The 26,117-nt window shown below is 38.0% G+C and overlaps 1 protein-coding gene across 1 annotated transcript in view; it reads right to left on the reverse strand.

Moving 5' to 3' along the window:
* Nucleotides 1-26,117, reverse strand: part of RAB10 (RAB10, member RAS oncogene family) — a 75,567-nt gene that overhangs the window by 19,947 nt on the left and 29,503 nt on the right. Inside the window, exon 2 of the mRNA XM_059079229.2 lies at nucleotides 6,259-6,319. Within this exon, the coding sequence (XP_058935212.1) occupies nucleotides 6,259-6,319 (61 nt within the window). The remainder of the gene's footprint in view (nucleotides 1-6,258; nucleotides 6,320-26,117) is intronic.

A 26,117-nucleotide genomic window follows, 5' to 3' on the forward strand; every position in this document is an offset into this window, starting at 1 on the left:
TGCTAAGTCTTTTAAAATTATCCTTTTCCTGGATCCTCCTAATACCAATCCCTACCAATTGTTAATACAATCAACAATTTATTTCAAACCAGAAAGGGAGTCCCTGACTCACTACCTCTAGGCTAATTGGTGACCCTCTGCCCAGGGCTAAAAAGAGCCACAGCTGCTAATTCATGGTCAAATTATTTTTAGGTTTGCATAAAACCTAAAACACATACACCCAGGTCTAAAGACAGCAGGTTGACGCCATTCAGCAAAAGCAGGTGTTTATTATTTGAAGAGCAATTAAACACTGTATATAGTCACATTATCTTTTTATGCTCCACATTACAGGTTTTTTAGCCTGTTTTCAAAAGCACTTGGTTTTCCTCTCCTATTAAAATTTTTTTCTTCTCAGCCTATGTAGTATAATCAGATTTCTGAAATTATCAATCAATGGCAATAGAATTTTCCTTACATAAAATGACAGATGCACAGCTAAGAGAATGTTGTAAAATCCTATTTTTTCCCACTGACATATAATGAAAGGAGTGACATATTCCTAGGAACTAAAAGAGCTTATTTCCTTAATTGTTAGTCCCACACACAGGGTCAAAGAAGCCATGTGCTCTGGCTGCTATTATGACAGTTATTTTTAGTCTGGACACTGACAGCACTAGAACAGGCCAGAGACAACATCAAGCTGCTCGGCACGGCAGAGACCCCAAATTTCGTAACTTTGTGCTTTTGGTAACATAATGAAGTTATTTACTTTATAAATTAGGATGTTAAATTTCTCACACTGAGTTTTATTTTAACAAGGCCTGGATTTCCTCACAGATATGCAACTTCTCTACACCCAAAATACCGTGAGTCTCAATTATGCTCATCTTCATTGCCCAAAACGGGTCAAAAGTCAAAAGTCTGATACCTACCCTTGCAGAGCTTACATTACAGTGGGGACAGGTACAAACAAGTAAATAAATATGTAATTCCAAATTGTGATAAATGTTAACAAGGTAAACAGGGTGGAGCGATGAAGAATGACGTAAAGGGGAGGGAGGAAGTAATGTAGATAGTATGATCAAGCAGGTCCTGTCTCTAGAGGTGATGTTTAAGGTAAGTGAGAAGTGAAGTATGAACAGAAACCAATCAAACAAAGTCATTCAGTCAACAAATATTTATTCAGCAACTGTATCTGCCAGGGTCTGTTGTAGGGGGTGGTTACATAACCATAATTCAGACAGATGGCATCCCCACCCTCCAAAAGCTGACATTCTAGTGAGGGGAACAATGAACACGTTTTTTAAATATGGTAAATTTAGATACTAAAAAAAATACTATGACAAACATAAACTAAGATAAAACATGATAGTTGCCTAAAGGACTGGGGTGGCTTTAGCTTGTCATCATGCAGGGCCTCTCTCAGAGGCTAACAATGAACTGAGATTGAATGAGAGAAGGCAGCAACACAAAGATCTGATAAAAAGCATCCCAAGCAGAAGGAACAGGTGAATGACAAGGGCCCACAGATGGGAATATGCTTGGCTTGTTCAAGAGAGGAACAAATGACCACAGTGGCTGGAGCAAAGCTGGTAAGAGATAAGGTCAGAAGGGGCAGCAGCCAGAACCTGGAGTTTTCAAATTTATTTCTGTTGAAATGGGAAGCCTCTGGAATGGAGTGGTACTTCAGAATGCTTAGTCTAGCTATACTTGGGTGGGTTAAGGGGGATCTACAGGGTATGTACAAAGGTCCTAAACTGGAAAAGAGCTTGCCATATTCATGGAATTGAAAGGAGATCAGCTGTGGGTAGAGACTATATATACAGGGAGCACAAAAGGAGGTCAGAACAGCGGGCAGGGGGGACCACTCTGTAAACTGTGGAAAGGAGTTTGGATTTGGAATTTCGGCTTTCATTCGAAATGCAATGGAAAGTCAAAATGGTTATAAATAGGGGAAGGAATGACAACCACAATCACATTTATATTTGAAAAAGGTTACTAAGGCTGTTACCTGGGAAAAGTACTGGAAGAAGGTAAAAGGGGAAGTAAGGACCTGTTAGAATATTAAAAGCCTACTGCAATGGTCCAAAGAAGAGGTAATGTTGGCTTGAACTAGGGGGTAACAACGGAGACATCAGATTGTATTTGGATTCTAGACATATTTTAGAGATAGAATCAATAAGACTTGCTAAATTGGATGTTGGGGTTAAGGGAATGGGAAAACTCACAGATGGCTCCCGTGTGTCTGGCACTTTATGTAGGTAAATGTTTAATTTCTCTACAATATGATACTAACTGGTTTCTGGTAACTGTGCTGATGTTAAAATCTACTGCTGGTACAAGATGAGGATGTTGACAGTGGCAAACATTTCTGACCCCCCTCCCCAAACAAAAATAACAAAAAAAAAAAAAAAAGAAAAGGCAGACTTAAAGTAACTCACTATGACTGTTTTCCTGGCAGGACCCACTACTCAATGGAAAATGTAGATAGCAAAAGATATTTTGGTAGAAACTTTCTAGAGATCTGGGATTTTAAAAACCATAGCTAGCTGCTTCTCCATCAGCCAAACAAGCTAATTTCAGGCCCACACACATGTGCCTTGGACAGGTGAGACCCTTATGCAACAGTTAAACTAAAAGATTCCTAGAAAGAAATGAGTGAAGACCATTTGAGTAAGAAAAATAAGACAAAGCTTTAGCACAGACTAAAGAAAGTTTCCAAAACCAATATTCAATCAGAACAATTTTTCATGCTGAAACAAGAACCTGAATATATTCATTCAAACTAAAGAGAGATAAAAATCACTGTGCTTTTTCGTAGCAACTGGAAGCACAGCACTAAAGTTGAGAATAGCATTTTGAATTTTGGTATCATCATAAGTTAACAGTAATAGGGTTTTTCATCCTAAAAGCTTTCTTGAATCACTGCAGCATATCCCAGCAGATCTCTTAACCTGGAGCTACATGACTTTTTTTCTCCCTGGAATATTAACATGCATATCAACTCAAGCAAAGAAAACAAAATCAGCTGGCATAATGCTAACCTCTTGAAAACTATTAATCACATATTTTAAACAGTCACTCATTCCTTATCTTTATAAGAAAATGGATATTTAAAATTAAAAGCAGGGCTTCCCTGGTGGCACAGTGGTTAATCTGCCTGCCAGTGCAGGGAACGCGGGTTGGAGCCCTGGTCTGGGAAGATCCCACATACTGTGGAGCAACTAAGCCCGTGTGCCACAACTACTGAACCTGTGCTCTAGAGCCCGCGAGCCAGCTACTGAGCCTGTGTTCCTGGAGCCCATGCTCTGCAACAAGAGAAGCCACCGCAGTGAGAAGCCCGTGCACCAGAATGAAGAGCAGCTCCCGTTCGCCACAACTAGAGAAAGCCCACGTGCAGCAAACAAGCCCCAATGTAGCCAAAAATAAATAAATAAATAAAAATTAATTAAAAAAAAAAAACAGTCAATGGTATACATGAAAACCTAAACTACATCAAATTTTCCTTCTAAAGTGTTATTAACTCTAAATTATAAATGTTGCCATTTCTGTGCTATACTTGATTTTATAGGTACACTAGAAATCTTTTCTAGATTAATCTTGAAGGCTACACTGGAGGACTTATTATTTCAAAAGAGCACCTTCTGAGGAAGGCTCTCTTTTTAAAAACAAGCGTTAGTTACGTGTTACTCTTTACTTCTAAAAGCTACAGAACCAAAATGGTAAGAGGAGGGAAAAATGTTTAAAGCCACAGGTCAAGAAACAGAAAGGAGAGTCTGTGAAGGACAGAGTGTAGGAGGAGGAACAGGACATATTCAGTAGGGCAAAGGTTTTATATATTGTATAAAGAAAAATATATCTTAAAAAATATTGTTTTGTATGCTCCTATTTCTGTTATATACACACACATATACATGTACATGTATATTGAGTCACAGAGTCACAGTGTAAAATGTATCTTACCTACTGTCAAAGAAGTTTGAGAATTACTGGCTTAAATAATAATTGTATCCCCTGTACAGAGGGGATACAGTTAAGAAGAGAGTCAATCAATCTGGCAAGGCCTAGGAGGGGGCTTGAAACACAAATGTTATATAGGGACAAGGTTGGAATAAAACGTGAGGGGCTGGTTGAAATTCAGAATAAGTAATTGACATCCTTTCCCTTGAGATCACTTTAATTATAATGAAATAGAATATGAGGCATTTTTCATTTGCTGGGTTATTTCCCAGTTAAAGAAAAGAAAAAAATCAATGATCATCAAGTGGGTTGTGCTTCAAAGAGAATCATTAAATTTAGGAAATGCTTTAAAACGTCTAGATTTTATTTAAATTTGTATTAAATTTTAAAGATGTTATAAAGATTGTACTTCTAAGTACATGGTCAGGTAATGAAGACATTCTGGTTAGACATACCTGATTTCTAATTATACCTAACTTTTTGAAACTGTCTTTTGGATTCTGGGACATTGTTCTCTCCTAATTCTCCTTCCTAACCCTCCAACTATGGCTTTGCAATTTCCTTTGCTAACTTGTTCCTCTGCTCAAAAATGTTACCATTCTTAGGGTTCCAGCCTCAACATGGGAGATCCCCAAATAATAATACCTACGATCTCTTGAACATTCATTATGCACTGGAGACTGCTCTAAGTGCTTTACATGTATCGCTAATCCTCATCACCACTCTATGATATGTCCTATTACAGTAAAACCAAAGATTAACATGCATTCATATTTAACACAACTATTGACTGGCAATGAAGAAAGAAAAATGATAGTTACTGGAAAGAGCAGCAAAATCAATTGACAAACTACTATTTATAGGAGGCAGTATAGCAATTAAGAATGTCACTCTCAGGCTCCCTGGTGGTGCAGTGGTTGAGAGTCCACCTGCCGATGCAGGGGACATGTGTTCGTGCCCCGGTCCGGGAAGATCCCACATGCCGTGGAGTGGCTAGGCCTGTGAGCCATGGCCACTGAGCCTGTGCGTTGGAGCCTGTGCTCTGCAACGGGAGAGGCCACAACAGTGAGAGGCCCACTTACCGCTAAAAACAAAAAACAAAACAAACAAAAAACCACATTGATAGTTTTCAAAATAACCATGCTGAGTAAAGAAGCCAGACCCCTCCCCTCAAAAAAGACAAAGAAAAACAACACATTATATGACTGCATTTGTATATAGTACTAGAAAATGTAAACAGGTCTATAGTGACAGAAAGCAGAAGAGTGGTTGCCTGGGGACTTCGGATAGGAAGGCGAGATTTCAAAGAGGCCTAAGGAAACTTCTGAGGTGATGAATATGTTCATTATATCTTGACTGTGGTGATGGTTTCACAGATTTATATATATGTCAAAGCTTACCAATCTGTATACGTTAAATATGTGTAGTTTATTACATGCCAGTTATACCTCAATAAGGCTGTTTAGGAAAAGAAAAAAAAAGGAATAATATATCTCTCACAGGGTCATTGTGATCACCTAATATTCACTGAAAAATGCTGCTATTATAATTTTAAAGTCTATGATTTATACCTGAATACAAATTTAAAGAATTTTATTGTGCTTCTATGGGGCAAATCCTATACAAACTAATGAAAATAATAATGCCTATAAAAAGTTATAAACACATTAAATACATTTTTAGCTTAAGACTGTCCAACAAAAAGATTATATTAATTTTTATATAATGTTTCTGAGCAAAGTATTGTGCTAAAGGCATTACCTAGATTATTTCATGTAATCCTTATAACAATCTTTTGAGATAGGTGATATTATCTCCATTTTACATATGAAGAGGGCTTCCTTGGTGGCGCAGTGGTTGAGAGTCCGCCTGCCGATGCAGGGGACACGGGTTCGTGCCCCGGTCCGGGAAGATCCCACATGCCGCGGAGCGGCTGGGCCCGTGAGCCATGGCCGCTGAGCCTGCGCGTCCGGAGCCTGTGCTCCGCAACGGGAGAGGCCACAACAGTGAGAGGCCCGCGTACCACAAAAACAAAAAGAACCATACATATGAAGATATAGGGGCCACACGGTGGTATGTAACTTACCCAAGTTCATACTGTAAGTAGAAAAGGTAAAACACTCAAGCCAGATCTCGCGGACTCCGAAGTCCATGGCAACAATTTTTTTTTACATCACTGAAAGAAGGTCACCTGACTATTAGCTTAGAATGGGAAGTTTCCTAGAATTTAAACAGTTGACAAGGAAGGATTTCACTGCCTTACCTTCAGGAACTTAACATTCTACTACAAAAAGTGAATAAATTAGCATTACTTACCATATCTGTAGCTTGATCTTCTTTCCTTGTAATTCAACTGTTTTGATCTTAAAGTCTATTCCTACAACATAGAAAAAATAAGGTAAATTGTATCTATGGCTCTGAACATGGCTATACTAAAATTAACTGGTGTAAAAACACACTTTCAAAATTTGTTTGTTTGGTTCTGGAAATTTACTATGTATGCAATTCTGAGCAAAAGTGTCCAATTGTAAACCTGTGTGATACAAGATCCAAGACAGTAGAAGAAATAGTTATATACAGAGAGATTTTACAATTAGGAAATTTTAAAAGTTTTTTTTAATATCTAGTATTTTAATGCAAAAGAATAAAAAGATGTTTCCTATTCAAAAAACATAGCCTTCACTAGCTTTCAGAAAAGAATATTACCAGGGATAAAGAGGGTCATTTCATAATGATGAACAGGTCAATGAATTAGAAAGTGTAAAAGTACTAGATGTTTATGCATCTAGTCACACAGTGTGTCACAGTACATGAAGCAAAAGTATTATAGGTTCCCCAGGATCTGTCTGCTCTTTATTTTAACTAACTAAAATCTTCAACTTGGTCCTTTCAGTTTGTTTCCCATACCCAATTAAAAGAAAAAAAGAGTGCCATTTGTCTGACACTTACAAACCTCAGACTGTCTACAGCCCATATTTTTGTTTCTCTAGGAATTACTGAGAAAATCGTCCTAAAATGACCTGGTTGTCAAGAATGACTCTGAACAGGACTGAACAATCCCAGTTAGGCACAGAATTTGTTAATTAATCTTAATGACAAACCCGACAACCCATACTATTTCAGAAAACTTTCCTGAATAGAAGTGAAATTAGGACAGTCTGAAAGCTCTAAACCCTTTGTGATGGAAAACAGGTAACACTGGAAAACGTCCAAGAATTTAGACTGCTTTAAGCCATCTACCTAACTGTTCAAGACAGAAACCTCATCCTAGACTCCATGAGTTTCCCTCTCCATCTCATGTTGTCTATCCTCAAAATAATTAGCAGCAGTTGAAGCAGTTCTTCATTCTTTTCTGCACAAAAACTCTGCTAGTGTTCCTACCTCTCCGGACACTCGTCAATCTTCATTATTGGTTTCTCCTCATCTAACTTTTCTAAAAATTGGAGTGAACTTCTTTTCCCTGATTTTATGGCTTTAAATTCCATGTACACACTGGCAACTCTCAAATTTTATATCATAGCCCAGACTGCTCCCCTTAACTCCAAACTTAAGATACCCAACTGCTTACTGGCTATCTCCAAACCTCACCTTTCACAAAGACTAAAAGCAAAAGTCCCTAAAATAGTCCATAAGGTCTTAAACATTCTGCCCACCCCCCCCCCCCCGTTCACTCTAACCTCAGTATTTTCTATATCATCTTTTTCAAAACAAACTATTTACTTGGGGCTTCCCTGGTGGCGCAGTTGTTGAGAGTCCACCTGCCAATGCAGGGGACAGGGGTTCGTGCCCCGGTCCGGGAAGATCCCACATGCCGCGGAGCAGCTGGGCGCGTGAGCCATGGCCGCTGAGCCTGCACATCCGGAGCCTGTGCTCTGCAATGGGAGAGGCCACAACAGTGAGAGGCCCGCGTACCACCAAAAAAAAAAAAAAAAGCTTGCAGAGAAACAAACCAGGCCATATTAAACAATCAAGAATAACAACTCTGAACTACTCAACCACAACACTAGAATCCAGAATACAAAAAGGTAAATAAAAAGTATTCTCGGGCTTCCTTGGTGGCACAGTGGTTAAGAATCCACCTGCCAATGCAGGGGACATGGGTTCGAGCCCTGGTCCAGGAAGACCCCACATGCCGTGGAGCAACTAAGCCCATGCGCCACAACTACTGAGCCTGCATGACTAGAGCCAGTGCTCCGCAACAAGAGAAGCCACTGCAATGAGAAGCCTGTGAACGGCAACAAAGAGTAGCCCCCGCTCACTGCAACTAGAGAAAGCCCACGCACAGCAACGAAGACCCAACGCAGCCAAAAATAAATTAATTTTTTTAAAAAAGTATTCTCAACCTATATCCAGCCAAAATCAAATAAGAGTTAAAAAAAAAAAGGCATTTCTAAAGATGAAAGATCTCAAAATATTTAGCTCTTGTGCATCTTTTCTAAGACAGCTACTAGGAGAGATTGCTTTACCAAGAATAGGAAGAAAAAGAATCCAGCAAAGAGAGTGATATAGGGAATTCCCTGGTGGTCCAGTGGTTAGGGTTAGGACTTGGTGCTTTCACTGCCGTAGTCTGGGTTCAATCCCTGGTCGGGAAACTAAGATGCCGCAAGCCATGCAGCACACCCCTCCACCCCCCGAAAAAGAGTGCTGTAAAGGGCAGTTCAAACTGGCCTAGAGAAGCAACCAGTTCAGGAGAGAATGAGGACAGAAAACAACAGGACAGAATAAAATGCATTTTAGCAGAGAAAGTGCCAAGAGGTATGCCTCCTAAGACACGGAGGGGATGAAATGGTATTAATGGAATTTAAATGAAAAGAAGAGTTCAGAGAGTCTAGCAATTCTGTTGTAGAGTTTGGGATAAGGTATGAATAGTGCCTTGAAATCTAAGCATATGTAAACAATGAAGGGACTGTAAACTCAGTAAAAACAGAAAGCGGTCCAAGAAAGGAAATGCAATTATAGTATACTACTTGATTTAACAGTTAACAAAATGTGTTATAACTATTTGAGAAGATGAAGGGAGAGGCACCAAGAATGCCTCATGGTATTAGAGTATTCCAATTCTCATCTTCCATAACAAGAGAAAATTTCTCAAACTAGTCTTTTTAAAAGTTAAAAACATATGACTAGGGAATATGGGGTTGAAGTAAAGGCCAAAAAATGTTTGGGAAAGGTAACACACAAGTGAGCATGGAGCAAGGATTTACTGTTGCTGCTGCTGTTGTCATAGGGCTTAAAGTACTAACTTCTAAAACTCTGTAGCTATTACATTAATAGAAACAAAAATTAGGTTAATAGAGGAGGAGGTATGTTTACAAATGTTCTCTTCACTACCCAAACACTCCGCCTTGATCACCGAACTTCTAGCATGGCCCCAACCCCCCCTACTACAGTCTCATTCCTTCCAGCCTTCTTTCTATAGTCACTCTCAAAACCAACTTTTACAACTGTGTACTTTTCCCAAGTAAATACCTTAGTCACTCCAGCACGTACTTTCCACACCCTCAAACACAGGTTGGAAAAACCTATATTTAAGATAGAGTAGAAAAGTTTTTGATACAATTTAAAGATTAGGGCAAAATCAATAACTCAGCTGTCAAGAGAAGCCAGGAAAACCTATCACCCTTTAAGATTCTGCCAGGAAGAATCAGATTCTCCTGCAACACTATCATTTGTTAAACTACCACAGACTAGAGCAAAATCATAGGGTTTGATCCAACCAGCGATTCTTTTCCAGTTTTTGCTTACGTAAAAATATACTAGAGGAAATCCCCACTTTTTACAGATTCCTGGGACCCAGTTCAAACAAGTATTTCAATTTACCAGTCTAACTCATTTATCAATTTTCAGTTGCTCAGGAAAGTGAGAAACAATATCAGGCAAAACATTTGCCTTAATGATGTTGCACCATCCAGTGGCAAGAAAAGTAACTGCAACTTCTAGTCACTATAAATATCAGTTCTCCAAAGCTTGGTTTCTGATGACACATCAATAGTAATTAATGCAGGCAGAAACAACCTATATAATAAACTCCAGACAACCAAAGTTCAACAACTTATAGCTAAATGATCAATATCTGTGGTTTTTAACAGGTGAAAATGAAGTGTTTTCACCACACCAGGAGAGGAAATTGGAATCACATACCTACAATCCTTTGAATGTAGCTTAGTCTGAAATTTAAAAGACCAAGCCTAGTCCTAGCTCTGTCATTAACAGCACAAATTTTGAAAAGGTCATTTTCCATAATGGACATCTCCACATGGATGTGAAAATGGAGAATGCAAAAAAGTTCCCTCTAAAGATCCTTTCACTTAATAGTAATAGCTTAGTAAACACTTTGAGAATTTGCAATGTACGTGGCACTGTTTTAAGCCCTTTGCATAGATAACTCATTAAGTCCTCAGAACAATCCTAGTCCATACTATTATTTCCATTCTACAAATGAAGAGTGAAATAAAAACCAATAGCAGCAGCAAAGGAAAAATCAATTAACACTAATATTCACTGGATAATTAAATATTGTAAGCATTTCACATATACTATCTCATTTAATATTAACAAAAATCCTCTGAGAAAGTACTAATATGCCTATTTTATTTTATTTTATTTTATTTTTTATTTTACTTTGGCCATGCCACACAGCTTGCAGGATCTTAGTCAGATCAAGGATCACACCCAGGCCCCAGCAATGAGAGTGCCAAGGCCTAACCACTGGATAGCCAGGGAATTCCCCGAATATGCCTATTTTATAGAAGACAAAATATACAGTAATTTACTTAAGGTCACAGAATTAATAGGCGGCAAAAACCAGGACTCAATTCCATGTCTGTTTGATTGCAGACCATACATGCTCTTAACCTATTTTCTACTGAGGTGAAATTCACATAACATAAAATTTACCATTTTAAAGTGAACAATTCAGTATATTCACAATATTGTACAACCAGCACCTCTATCCAGTTCCGAGACATTTTCATCATCTCAAAAGGAAACTCCACACCCACTAATCAGTGGCTTTCCATTTCCCCTCTCACCACTCCCCTGGAAACCACCAGTCTGCATTCTGTCTCTATAGATTTACCTATTTTGGATATTTCATATAAATGAAAGTATGTAACATGTGACCTTTTGTGTCTGGCTTCTTTCACTTAGCATAATGTTTTCAAGGTCCATCCATATTGTGGCATGTATTGGTCAGTACCTCATTCCATTTTATGACTGAATAATATTCCATCATATGTATATACACCATTATCTGCTTATCCTCTCATCTGGTGACGGACATTTCAGCTGTTTTGCCTTTTGGCCTTGGTAAAGTGTTGCTATGAATATGCATGTATATGTGTTTATATGAGTACCTGTTTTTAATTCTTTGGGGTATATACAAGAAGTGGAATTGCTGGGTCATACGGTATTTTAACTTTTTGAGGAACCACTGTTTTCCACAGCAGCTGCACCATTTACATTTCCACTAGCAATGTATGAGGGTTCAATTTTTCTACATCCTAGCCAATGCTTATTATTTTCCTTTTTGTAAGTCACTCTAGGAGGTACATATGAAGTGGTGCCTCACTGTAGTTTTGATTTGCATTTCCCTAATGACTACTGATACTAAACATCAGTTCATGTGCTTGTTGGCCATCTGTATACCTTCTCTGGAGAAATGTCTATTCAAGTCCTTTGCCCATTTTTAAATCAAGTTATCTTTTTGTTGTTGAGTTGTAAGAGTTCTTTATATCTTCTGGAAAACAGAGTCATATCAGAAATATGGTTTGCAAGTATTTCCTCCATTCTATAGGCTGTCTTCACTTTCTTAATTACCTTTGATGCATCAAAGTTTTTAATTTTGATGAAGTCCAATTAAATGATCTATATTTTTCTTTTGCTGCATGCCATTAACTACACTGATTTTAATTTTTGAAATGCATGAGACAGGATAAGTTCCTGGGAGCTGAGAAATTACTGACAAAACCAAAACTAAATTCAACTCTTCCAACTACATCCTAAGATGTAATAAAGGGATAACACAAGCATTTCTAGTGCAATGTAATATATACGTCTATATATGTATTGTCTACAAGCTATTTCACATTATAGTAATGTGTGTTACAGAAGAATAAACCACACTTACTATATACTTACACTGAATGAAGCAGACAAAATCCTCTGTTGAGGGGATTTACATTCCATGGAGAGGAGACAAAAAAATAAAATATGTGAGGAGAGTGTTTCAGGCAGAGGAAACAATAAGTGCACAGGGTCTGAGGTAGAAATATGCTTGGCATGTTCAGGAAAGATAAGTAGGAGTTTGGGTACAGTGATAACGAGTCTTCTGATCCATGAACATGGTACAGCTCTCTGTTTATTTGGGTCTTCTTTAAGTTCTCTCAACAGTGCTTTGTAGTTTTCAGTGCCTAGGTCTTGCACATATTTTGTTAAATTTACCCCTACTTCATTTTGTGGATAATACCATAAATGATAATTTTAAGTTTCATTTTCCAGTTGTTGTTTTTTTTTGCTAAATACAGAATACAATTTATTTTTGTATTGACCTTGTATCCTGCAACCTTGCTACATTCACTTATTAATTACAGTTGCTCTTTTTTTTTGCAGGGGGGGTGATGGTGGCTTAGAATTTCAATGTATATAATCAGGTAGTCTGTATAAAGGCACTTCCATATCATCTTCCTTTTTCAACCTCTATGACTTGCTTCTTTCCCTTGCCTTATTGTACTAGCTAGGACCTCTAATACATTGTTGTTTTGTACTTGATCCTCAAGAGAGAAAGCTTAGACTGAAAGTTTCACCATTAAAGTATTGTGTTAACTGTACATCATTTAGTTGGTTGAGAAAATGTCCTCCTATTCCTAGTTTGCTGAGGTATCATGATGCAAAATGAGGCTGCATTTTGTCAAAGGGTTTTCTATACGTATTAAAGATGTTCATGATTTTTCTTCTTTATTCCATTAAGGTGGATAATTAAAATTGATTTTGAATGTGAAGTCAACATTGGATTCCTGAAATAAATCCCACTTGGTTGTGACATATTATTCGTTGTATAAGTTCCTGGAATTGATTTGCAAGTTAGGTAAGAGTTCTTATATACATGTTCATGAAAGACATGTCAATGATCATTAGGAATAGGTCTTATCTTTATATGGTTTTAGTATCCAAGATAAAGCTGGTCCCATAAATGATTTGGAAGTGTGCCCTCCTCCTATATTTATTGAAGTAGTTTAAGATTGGTATTTTCTCCCTTAAACATTAGATAAAATGCACCAGAGAAGCCATCTGGGCCTTGAGGCTTCTTTCAGAGAATTTTAAACTAAGATTCAGTTTCTTTTTATTTTTTTACTATTTTATTTTTTTTTTAATTTTTTGGCCGCACCGCACAGTATGTGGGATCTTAGTTGCTGGACCAGAGATCAAACCCGTGTCCCCTGCAGTGAAAGCGTGGAGTCTTAACCACTGGACCGCCAGGTAAGTCTCTCAATTTCTTTAATATATGTCTTCTTAATCAATTACTAAAAAGGAATGTTGAAACATCCAGCTATGTAATTGTACATTGTCTATTTCTCCTTCCAATTCTGTCAGGTTTTGCTTCAGGTATTTTGAAACTGTTATTAGGTATATAAATATGATAAATTGACAACTTTATTGTTCTGAAAAGTCTGTATTACTGTAAAGTCTGTATTTATCCCTCACTCTGAAATCTATTTTGTCAAATATTAATAGTCATTTGAGCTTTTTTATGATTAACAGCTTATTAGATATACCTATTTTTTTAAGTGGTTGCACTAGCATTTATAATATACATTTTTAACTTAGGACAGTCTACCTTCAAACAGTATTATACCACTTCTGGTATTAATATAAAACACTTACAGCAGTCTACTTCCATTTTCTCCTATTACTGGGCTATTTTAAAAATCCTTTTTCTTCTACATGTTACACTTCTACTTTTTCTAAATATTATGAATCTTATAAAACATAAAAATCTTTGCTTTAAATAGTCAATTGTCTTTGAAATAAACTAAAATGAGAAAAAAGTGTTTTATATTTCCCCACATATTTACCATTTCTTAATCCCTTCATTCCTTTGTGCAGATCTGAGTTTCCATCTGGAATGATTTTCTTCAGCCTGAAAAACTTCCTTTAACATTTGTAATAGTGCAAGACTGCTGGCAAGAAATTCTCTCAGCTTTTGTATGGAAAAGGTCTTTATTTTGACTTTGTTTTTGAAAGATATTTTTGTTAGGATTAAATTCTAACTTGATCGTTTTTTCCTTTCAGAACTTTAAATATGTAATTTCACTGTCTTCTGGCTTGCATTGTTTCTTTCTCCAACTCCCCAATTTGGGGAGAACTGTAGATTTGAGAAATTTTTTATTTTTAAATTATTTTACAAAAAAGTTGCAAAAATAGCTCAGAGTTCACATATACCTTTCATCTAAGCTTCTCCTAATGTTAACACTTACATAACCATAGTACATTTATCAGAAACAAGAAAGTAACACTGGTACAATGCAAACTACAGACCTAATCCTAATTTTTTTTTTTTAACTAATGTCACTGTATTCCAGAATCCAATCCAGATTCCCACTTTGTATTTAGCTGTCATACGTCCCTAGTCTCCTCCAATCTGTGACAGTTACTCAGTCTTTTCTTGTCTTTCATGACCTTGATACTTTCGAAGAATACTGGTCAGGTATTTTGTAGAATTCTCCCTCAATTTGGGTTTGTCTGCTGTCTTCTCATAATTAGAGTAAGGTTTTGCATTTTTTGATAAGAATACCACAAAACACCACAGATGTAATGTTTTGCCTTTCTTGGTTCATTATATCAAGTATATATTGTGGATGTCTTCTTTCTATGATATTAACCTTAATAACTCAGGTAAGGTGGTATCTACGGAGCTTCTCTCCACTGTAAATTTGCTGGTTCTCCCTTTGTAATCAATAATTTCTAGGAGAAAACACTTTGAGACTATGCAAATGTTTCTCATCGTACCTGCACCCACTGATTTTACCTTCCATCACTGGACTGCCTGTGACAACTATTACTGCAGTATTTGCCTAATGGTGATTTTGTTTCAGTTATGGTTTTACACTTATTAATTGGAATTCTTCATTTATGATTTGTCCCTTCTACCTACCAACCTACCTGTTTGTTTTATACATACCAATATGGACTAATGACTATTTTATTCTATTGGTAGTAATGCAATATTATAATTATTTCATTACAGCTTTGGACATTACAAGCTCTTTCAGGTTGGTTCTTACATACTTTTTAAAAAATTAATTAATTTATTTTTGGCTGTGTTGGGTCTTCGCTGCTGCACGCGGCTTTCTCTAGCTGCAGCGAGTGGGGGCTACTCTTCATTGCGGTGTGCGGGCTTCTCATTGCAGTGGCTTCTCTTATTGCGGAGCACAGCTCTAGGCACGTGGACTTCAGCAGTTGTAGCCCACGGGCTCAACAGTTCTGGCTCAAGGGCTCTAGAGCGCAGGCTCAGTAGTTGTGGCGCACGAGCTTAGCTGCTCCGCAGCATGTGGGATCTTCCCAGACCAGGGCTCGAACCGGTGTCCCCTGCATTGGCAGGCGGATTCTTAACCACTGAACCACCAGGGAAGCCCGGTTCTTACATACTTTTGACATATCCCATCCTTTTCTGAGCACTTCTTCATTTTCTGGCACCAAAGATGCTCCCATATATCCCAGTTCTGGAATCAGTCAGTTCTTTTTTAAGAGTCCTGGTTCCTTTTGTTGAAAAACTGAATGTAGAGTCCAAGATCTGGGCACTAGGTATGCTCACTGCTTCTTCTAGGCATTCCCAGAGGACAGTGGGAAAAGATATTTATGTACACTAATCCATGCATATACACACACACCTGTATTTCCACAACCATCTGCATGTATAATATATAAAACCATGAGCTCATACTGATAATTCTGATTCCAATTCAACACCACAGAGTTCCTTCTAATCTTCTTCCTTTCCCTTAACCTCTTTAACAATAGAAACCTGGCTCTCATTATCTAAAATATATTTACTTATATGTTCATTCCTAGTATATACGTAGTTTCCAACTTGCTAACCCATACCCTTGTGAGAAATCAGATTCACCAAAATGCATGTTTACAGTCCTTTTTATCTTTAGTCTTACAATAGCTAATCATATACTATTTTCTAAAGGTATTTTGATTATTCTTTTCTTCTTCCTCAGTGTGGTTATGTTGCGCATTTGCTGGCTTATATTGTTTCATGAAAAGTCAACAGCTGTTCTTATCTTTGTCCCTCTGTATATGTAATGTGGTCTTTTTTCCCTCTGGCTTCTCTTAAGATTTCTCTTTGTAACTGGTTTTTAGCCACTGGATTAGGACGTGTCTCAGTGTGATTTTCTCTATGTTCATCCTACCTAGGTTCATAAAGTCTATGGGATTATAGTTCTTGTCATTACTTGGAAAATTTTCAGCCATTATTTCTTCAAATACTTCTGCAACCACAGGACCCCCACCTACCGTCCTGGAGTCCAAATGCACATGCATGAGACTGCTTGATAATGTCCCACACATCACAGAGGCTCTCTCCCCCTTTTCCCCAGACTTTTCCCCGTGTTTCATTTTGCACAGTTTCTATTACCTTACACTGATCTTTTCTTCTGCAGTGTCTTTTCTTCTCTTAATCTGCTATTAAGCCCATCAGCTGAATTTTTCATTTCAGATATTGTATTTTTCAGTTCTAGGAGTTCTAATAAGTCTTTTTTACATCTTACATTTCTCTCATGTTCATGCTTCCTTTAAATGCTTCAATGGGTTCCTTACATGTTGAGTTTTGTTCAGGCGGGCAGCTAAATTAGTTGAGAATCAGCTTAATCCTTTTGAGGGCTATTTTTCAGCACAGTTTTAAGGTGGGACTTGAGTAGCCTCTTTTCTAAAGTTACTTTGGCCCTACTCCTAAGGAGTACCATATCTGGGGACCCTCCCAAATGGTTCTGATATTCCACAAGGTCTCTCTCCATTCTGGCTGGGCAAAACTAGAAATGTCTCACAACCCAACGTTAAGTCCCAATACTTCTACCAAGTCTCTGGTAGTTGTTCTTCCTCTAATAGTTAGTTGTTCTTTGCCCAGCCTATGGAGCTCCACCCAGCTTAGTATCCAGCCAAAGAGTCAAAGGAACTCCTCTGCAGACTTCTGGATTTCACTGTCTGTGTAACCCCATCTTCTATGGTAATCACCTCTGCAAATTCCAGCCTCCCAAGTTCTATTCTCTGACTTCTACCTCCTTGGCCCAACAAGACTGCCTCACCCTGCTTCGATTCTAATTAACTTAGATTCTAACTGGAATCTAGTTTCAGAAAGAAAGCCTGTGAGATTTGAAGGGCTGAATTTTATTTTCCTTCTCTCAGGGAATGCAGTCCTGACCTTCCTGTTGTATGTATTTTGTCCAGGTTCCTCCTTGTTTATGGCCAGAGGGCTAATCTGGTACCAGTAAATTACTCTGTAATGTCCAGAAGTAAAAGTTCTCAACAGCTTTATTGTCTTTTAAAGGTTTAAGCAGTCCTTAATCTTTTTTGGGATATGTTCCAAATCATTTGAGAACCTAATGAAAATCATGGATCCTTTGCACATGCCCTCACACCAATGTGCATACATACAAAATTTGTTAAGTAGAATTTCAGGGAGTTCATAGACTCTGCCCCAGTCCCCCCACCGTCTATTGTTCCAGAGGGTTGTAACTTATAGTACTGGTATATTACACTATCATTCTTTCCAGGTTTTAGGGCCAATTTTTATTTACTGAAAACTTGCTGAGTCTGAAATTAAAGTATTTGAGCCAAGGAAGTTTTTTTTTTAATCAAACGAGATGCTTTTTTTAAAAGTTTATTACAAAGTACAGAAACAATCCAGCTATTATTCTCTCTCCACCTGTGACAGATAATATTTCTCACGTATCTTCACGATGATATACTGGCAGTCTGACACTACAGAGTGAAGAAACAAAGCCAAAGTAATCTGGATTTTGTACCCGATTTCATAATTACCTTTCTTTCATTATATAATTATTAAAAAGTGAATTATTTTCTTTTACTATCCCAAATCTAGCTACCACCAAGAGCAACACTGATACTGAATTATAAATATATATATTTCATATACATACTTATTCACCATTCTTCTCTAACTGCTGTTAAAAGGTGGCATTCTTCTAGGATACAAGTCCTTAGAGTACAAGGCAGCTCTGTCAGGCCAGATGTATGTGAATAAATCACCTCAGAAGTCACACTGGTCCTATGCGCTCACAATAAACACCTGTTGATTTAAGTAATGGAAGAAAGTTGAGAGGGTAGAGAATGAAGGGTGAATTGGAAAGGACAGTATTTGGGGGTACTTAATATCTAATTAACAAAAATCAATTGACCAGAATGTAAGGGTTTATTTCTGAACTCTCCACTCTAGTCCATTGATCTGTATGTCTGTCTTTACACTAGTACTACACTGTCTTGATTACTGTAGCTTTGCTTAAAGTTTTGAAATCAGGTAGTGTGTCTTCCAACTTTGTACTTCTTTTCAAGGTAATTTTGGCTACTCTGAGTCCTTTCTATTTCCACATGACTCTTAGGGGCCACCTGTCAACTTCTGCAAACAAGCTAGCTAGGATTTTGATAGGAATTGCACTGAATGTGTAGGTCAATTTGGGTAGTACTGCCATCTTAATATTGTCTTCCAGGGCTTCCCTGGTGGCGCAGTGGTTGAGAATCCGCCTGCCGATGCAGGGGACACGGGTTCGTGCCCCGGTCTGGGAAGATCCCACATGCCGCGGAGCGGCTGGGCCCGTGAGCCATGGCCGCTGAGCCTGCGCGTCCGGAGCCTGTGCTCCGCAAGGGAGAGGCCACAACAGTGAGGCCCGCGTACCACACAAAAATAAAAATAAAAATAAAAAAAATAAAAAAAAAAAAAAAATATTGTCTTCCAGTCCATGAACAGTGGGGTAAACTTTCCATTTACTTAGATCTTCTTTAAGCTCTTTCAACAGTGTTTTCAGTGTGCAAGTCTTGCAGTTCTTTTGTCAAATTTATTCCTAAATACTGGTTTCTTTTGATGCCACTGTAAATGGAATTATTGTCTTAAATTCATTTTTGGATGTTTCATTGCCAGTGTATATAAATACATTTCATTTCTGCATATTGCTCTTATATCTCATTCATAGACTTTTTTTTTTTTTTTTTTTTTTGCTGCGGTACGCGGGCGTCTCACTGTTGCGGCCTCTCCCGTTGTGGAGCACAGGCTCCGGACGCGCAGGCTCAGCGGCCATGGCTCACGGGCCTAGCCTCTCCGCGGCATGTGGGATCTCCCCAGACCGGGGCACGAACCCGTGTCCCCTGCATCGGCAGGTGGACTCTCAACCACTGCACCACCAGGGAAGCCCTCATTCATAGACTTTTAAAAACCAAAGCAGCTAAAGTATCTGTACATTATCTTAAAATTACATTACAAATGCCAACAAAAGTCATTCTAACAAAAAATAATTTCATCCAAGTAAACCAAAGAAGCTGACATCACACAGCAATATATAATAAAGCCCCAAGAACTGCTGTATCTGTAAGTCAGGATGAAGAAAGTCTTATTTGTTATGTACTAATTTTAGAGACACTCCTCTAATTCATAAAGTCATTAGGATTCTCACAAGTAATATAGCTGGAAAAGACAGCTGGGAAATCTGACAAATTCCACATCAGTTAAGAGACAGTAATATAAAAGCAAGAGAAGCAATACCACAAAAACAGAAAATTAACATGTTTCTCTATGCACAAGAGATGTGATGCCTTCTCTCGACCTGCCAGAGTAAGTTTTCCTATTTGAAAATTTAAAGTTAATACCTACATTTGTAATACCCATGTGGCATTTTAAATATTTACTTAGAATTTGCACTTTACCACCTACCAAATTTGGTAAAAATGAAAAAATATAACCAATTCACATGTACATCTCACACAATTTCTGAAAACTCAAACGCTCTGAAAAAGTAAAACACAACCCACTTACTATGTCTTAATTATTTTGAATTCAAAATTAGTGTAGTAGAAATTAATAAGCTTTGCTCTGTTTCACAGAAGTCATAAGATTTGTTTCATTGGAGTCATACATTTCCAGAGGTAGTTTTAAATTTGGCATGTGTAGTTAACTCCTTGAGTCCCTAATGAACTTCCTCCATTCCTTTATTCCTGAGCTTCTTTTATAATGCTTCTTTGACACTTTTCTAAAAAGGAAAGAGAAACTTTTTTCATGTCAAAGAACTGAGCAAGTAGATTCTGTGATAAAACACCATTAGCTGCTTTTGTTGCTACTTCCACTACTCAAAATTTTGGAGGCACCTTCCAGAAGGTGGTGTTCTCTAGAACATGGCAGCATCTTCATATGTTCTTATCTGGTACCACAGCATCAAGTAGTAACTCTGCCTCAAATAACTATCATGATCCTTCCAAAACTACTCCAATCATATTGATAATTGTTAGGTTATACACTGCACATCAATAAGCAAATGTAAGGTCAGGGCTGAGAGTGAATTAACTTTAGGAATTAAGAAGAGGCAGTATGAACTACAGTGATTAAGAGGATACAGAATACAAACATGCTCTCTGACTCTGCCATGTACTAGCTGTGTTGCACTGGGTGAAACTTTAACCTCTCTAGACCTGTTTCCCTCACCCACAACAGGAATTAAAATTTTTATCACCAGTATGCTGTGAGGATTACCCGAGGATTACATGAGGATTAATGTGTAAAATGTCTAGGATGGCACATAAAAAGCCCTCAATTAAGCTATTACATTGGTTCTGAACATTACTCTAGCTACCCAATTTCAGCCTTCTCCCAGTCTTAACGCTTTGCCATTAGTGAGTCAAACTATCTTCTTTCGGGCCTGCCCTTATCTTATTCTCCTGATACCTCCTTGATCCAGACCAAACTGTATTCCAAGCAGCATCTCAAGTCAGCAACATTGTTCTCAATTTTTCCAAAACTTGCTCACTTATCTTCTGACCCTTTGTTGCTTTCTATCTTCCTTCCCCTTTTATGGATATTTGCAACTTTTCAAGTATTAAAAGGTTTTCTAGGGCTTCCCTGGTGGCGCAGTGGTTGAGAGTCCGCCTGCTGATGCAGGGGACGCGGGTTTGTGCCCCGGTCAGGGAGAATCCCACATGCCGCAGAGCGGCCGGGCCCGTGGGCCACGGCCGCTGGGTGTGAGCATCCGGAGCCTGTGCTCTGCAATGGGAGAGGCCACAACAGAGAGAGGCCCGCGTACCACACACACACAAAAAGTTTTCTAAATCGTTAAAATGAGTTCATATACTATCTTTAAAGGCCACCAAATCTTCAGAATTTAGGACTTGTGGATCAACTGTTTCAAACTTATTAATGCGTAATGCTTATTACTCTCTAAGTAATATGACAACTTGTTATTTAGTCACGAAATTTCTACATCAGAATAATACTTTGCAAAGGCATTTGTTTATTCTGTATTACATAAAACATAGCCACTTTAAATTCCTGCTAATTCACTTTACTTCCCCAAATCTTTAAGTCCTCCTCCCCTTTAGATTTCAGATGAGGTTTTATTTAATGTTTTTCGTTTTTTAGTCTTTTTTTTAAAAAATGGATTTATTTTTGGCCGCATTGGGTCTTTGCTGTTTGTTGCACGCAGGCTTTCTCTAGTTGCGGCGAGCAGGGGCTACTCTTCGTTGCGGTGCGCAGGCTTCTTACTGCAGTAGCTTCTCTTGTTGCGGAGCATGGGCTCTAGGTGCACAGGCTCAGTAGTTGTGGCGCACGGGCTTAGCTGCTCCACAGCATGTGGAATCTTCCCAGAGCAGTGCTCGAACCCGTGTCCCCTGCACCGGCAGGCAGATTCTTAACCACTGTGTCACCAGGGAAGTCCTCCTTTTTTTAGTCTTAAGAAACAAAAACAAAAAAACCTTTCAAGCAACGCTTTTCTCTAGCTTATTTATCAGAGAGACAAAAACATCTGCTTAAACAAGTTAAATCTGTGCTCATCCACTCAGGACACTGCCAGCCAAAGCACAAAACCATTTCATTCCAACAGAGAACCGGGAGGAGGTGGATGGGAAGGATCTTCAAGTGGAATCAAGCAATAAATGACTTAATGGAGGGCATGAGGACTGTTTTCCCTACTGGAAAATAAGGGATAGTTCTACTTTTGGCACTTAAGAATTTAGGAGACATGGCTTGTTAAGAATGTTTGATGTGGGGAAAAGGGATGTACTAATAAAATTGAAGCATAATGTTCTCTAATTCCTTAGCAATATTCCACTTTCAATTATCTCATCTTGGCATCTTTTTTTTTTCTACTCTCTAGGAAGCCTGTACTCTCACACTGCTGCATGTAGCTGCTTCAAAATTTAGAACCCGGCATGCCTCTTCAAGACCTCCAAAGTAATCTCAGTTTCCACTCACAACAAATGTGGGAAAAGAACCTCTGCCTTTGGCCCCAACTTCTTATTCCTCCCAGAGGTCCCTGGCTTTTGTTACTACTTTTGTTTTATCTAACATTTATATACTGCTTACTATGTGCCAGACACAAGCACTTTACACCCATTGACTCATTTAATCCTCAAAACAGCTCTTAGGGTTTTGTGGATGAGAAAAACTAAGGCACAAGGAGGATAAGTAATTTACCCAAGGCTAATTTACACATGGCTACTAAGACTGGCTTTTTAACTCCGTCAGTTTGACTCCAAAGTCCACGCTCTTAACTATGAATGCAACCGTTCCGTTTTTTACCTTGAGAAATAAAATCTGTAACTTACAGAATGCCTGTGCAAGATATCAGACCAGTGGTTTTCCCTCCTTTATAGGACCAATCTTATGTTGTTTCCAGAGGTGATAGATGACAAAGAAAAGGTGGAAAGATTTAAGAGTCCTCAAGATGCAATCAATTTAACACTACCATTGCTATCATAGCCTTTCACTTTACTGCTCCCTTTTGAAGCCCCAAAGTAGCATATAAGTTATTCTGCATATCAGTTAAGTCACTTTCCTCCAAATCTCTTAAAGAAATGTTGCTTTATTCTCTCACAGAGGCACTACTGCTGGTACACTGCTATTTCTCTATATGTAGGACTGCACAAACCATCTCTCAGACCATGCTAATACAGGAACCACAAAGACAATCCATATAAACCCCTGAGTACAGTTCCCAGCACATTAGTTAGCCTAAGTGTTAGATCATATCATTTTTATTACAGACAGGAAACGAAGGCCAAGATACGAAGTCATTTGCCTATTAAAAAAATTTACTGTTACCAAAGCTAGTTTTTGGTCTCCAGTACAAAGCTCTGTCTACTACTATACTACCAAAAGATTACTACAAAGCAGAACAAAGAAAGTATTCCAGTTTATAGCCTCTGGAATTAGTTTAAAAATCCAAGGATTCATTCAGTCACTCAACTCTTAATCTCTCCATTCCATAACTTTCATCAACTGCTCTTTCTTCTTCTACTCTTTGTGCTACAGAATGAAGATAGGCACAAATCTAAGAAGTTCAAGCCCATTTCTAACTCATATTGGTTTATATCAACCTCCCATTATTTGGTTACCTTGGTTATCTTTCACTGCAAACCCAGAATAAGGAATTATTTTTCTTTTTAAAAAAAATTTATTTATTTTATTTATTTATTTTTTGGCTGTGTTGGGTCTTTGTTGCTGTGCGCCGGCTTTCTCCAGTTGCGGCGAGCAGGGGCTACTCTTCGTTGTGGTGCGCGAGTTTCTCATTGCGGTGGCTTCTCTTGTTGCGGAGCACGGGCTCTAGGTGCACAGGCTTCAGCATTTGTGGCTCACAGGATCTAGAGCACAGGCTCAGTAGTTGTGGTGCATGGGCTTAGTTGCTCCACGGCATATAGGATCTTCCCGGACCAGGGCTCGAACCCATGTCCACTGCATTGGCAGGCGGATTCTTAACCACTGCGCCACCAGGGAAGCCCAGGAATTGTTTTTCTATTTGAGGGTTCCTAGACTGCTAAAAACATTCTACTAATACACTGTTAAAATTAACTATTTCTAAATCAAACAGAAATTAACAATTGTAATAACAATATAGAAAGCATTAAATTCCAAACTTCCTGAAAGGAGTACCCTCATTTGCTCTTTACATTTCCTGAAACATGTGTGATTCCATGCATGCCTACGGAAGTCTTCCTTATCTACTGATAGATTCCAAGTCACAAGGCTGTAAAAAGAAGCTAAAGTTATAACACCATGAAAATACTAATAAATACACAACTTTCTAGCATCTATCCCTCAGTCATCACATAGACATCATTGGTATGTCTCTTACCAGATGTTCTAATAATACAGTGTAAACTTAATTATAAAGAGAGACTGGAAATCCAGTAAAAGATGCACTGAAAAATGATAGGGAAGAAATAACTTACTGACAAACAAAGGAGTGGATAGTTAACATATAAACAGAAATAGATAAGGATGGCCCCACAAGTGGGCCTAAAATTAAAATTATATGAACAGGGACTTCCCTGGTGGCACGGTGGTAACGAATCCACCTGCCAATGCAGGGGACACAGGTTCGAGCCCTGGTCCAGGAAGATCCCACATGCTGCGGAGCAACTAAGCCCGTGCTCCACAACTACTGAGCCCATGTGCCACAACTACTGAGGCCCGCGTGCCTAGAGCCCATGCTCTGCAACAAGAGAAGCCACCGCGATGAGAAGCCTGCGCACTGCAACAAAGAGTAGCCCCCGCTCACCACAACTAGAGAAAGCCCGTGGGCAGCAACTAAGACCCAATGCAGCCAAAAATAAATAAATTAAATAAATAAATTTATATTTAGAAAATTATATGAACAAAGGATTAAGAGAGTCCCTTGAAGAAATGAGTAAGATTCTTAAACTTTTTTTTTAAGGTGTTATGTATGTTTATTTTTTAAACAAATTGTAATTATAACACTATGTTACTGTGTTACTTTTTTGGGCGAACTGAGATAATATCACTTCAAAATAAAACAGTTGGAGATACTGCCATGGACTTAATGTATTTTTCATCGTTAGAACAGCTTCTTTGTTGGGTCCCTCTGCCCTATTTTAATCTCCTGTTATTCCATATTGTTTAAATGTGTTTTTAATGGCTTTTTATGTTCATACTATAAAAGTCAAAAGATTCAAGGATTTTATTTATATAATTTTGTCAGAAAAAGTATGCCAACACTTCCAACATCAGATTCTTTTTCTCAGTGCTAAATAGTTATGAGGAATCAAAATTATAATCTAAATTTTGTCAAATACAAGACAAAACAAACTAGGTTTCATAAGTTTTTATTTCTCAACAATTTCCCAACATTGTCTGTTTTCCATTACTTGTTAGGAAATTTCTTTTACTGTTTTGAATGGATTCCCTTTAAGTGACTTTCCTCAGTACCAATATTTCATACATTATCCTCCCATCTGACTTTTCATTTTGTGTCAGTCTATCCTACTAGATTATAAACTGAGTTAGGATGGACCATACATAGAAGCAATGAAAGAGGTAGACCACCAGGACTCAAACTTTTTGTGCTGAGGAACCCTTTATACTTCTAAAATTACTAAAGAGCCCAACAAGCTTTTGTTTATGTGGATTACATCAATTTATATTTACCACATTAGATACTAAAACTAAGAAACATTTTAAAATATTTATTAATATATTTTCAAATAACAACAAACCCATAAATAACATTTTTATAAAAAAATAACTATATTCTCCAAAACAAAAATAAACTGTGAGAAGAGTGGCATGATTTTATAGTTTTGTAACTTTAATGTCCAGCTTAACAGACCACAATTTTCACACCTACTTCAGCATTCAGTCTGTTGCAATATGCTCTTCTGATTGAAACGCATGAAGAATATGAAGTAATATGAAGAAAGTCTAGTTGCATGCAGATATATAGCTGGAAAAAGGAAGAATATTTTAAGAGCCTTCTCAGATCACCCTAAATATTCTTCTTTGACACTACCAAACTCAACAAGTGGTACTTTCTTAAAGATTAGTTGCAATGTGGAACCTAAAACCATGTCAATGAATTTTTCATATTCTACTAAATTAAACCCATCAGTTACTTTACACTTTGAGTGGATCTTTTTATCCATGCATGATTTTATAACATATA

Source organism: Kogia breviceps, chromosome 11 (genome assembly GCF_026419965.1).
Source record: "Kogia breviceps isolate mKogBre1 chromosome 11, mKogBre1 haplotype 1, whole genome shotgun sequence".
Lineage (NCBI taxonomy): Eukaryota > Metazoa > Chordata > Mammalia > Artiodactyla > Physeteridae > Kogia > Kogia breviceps.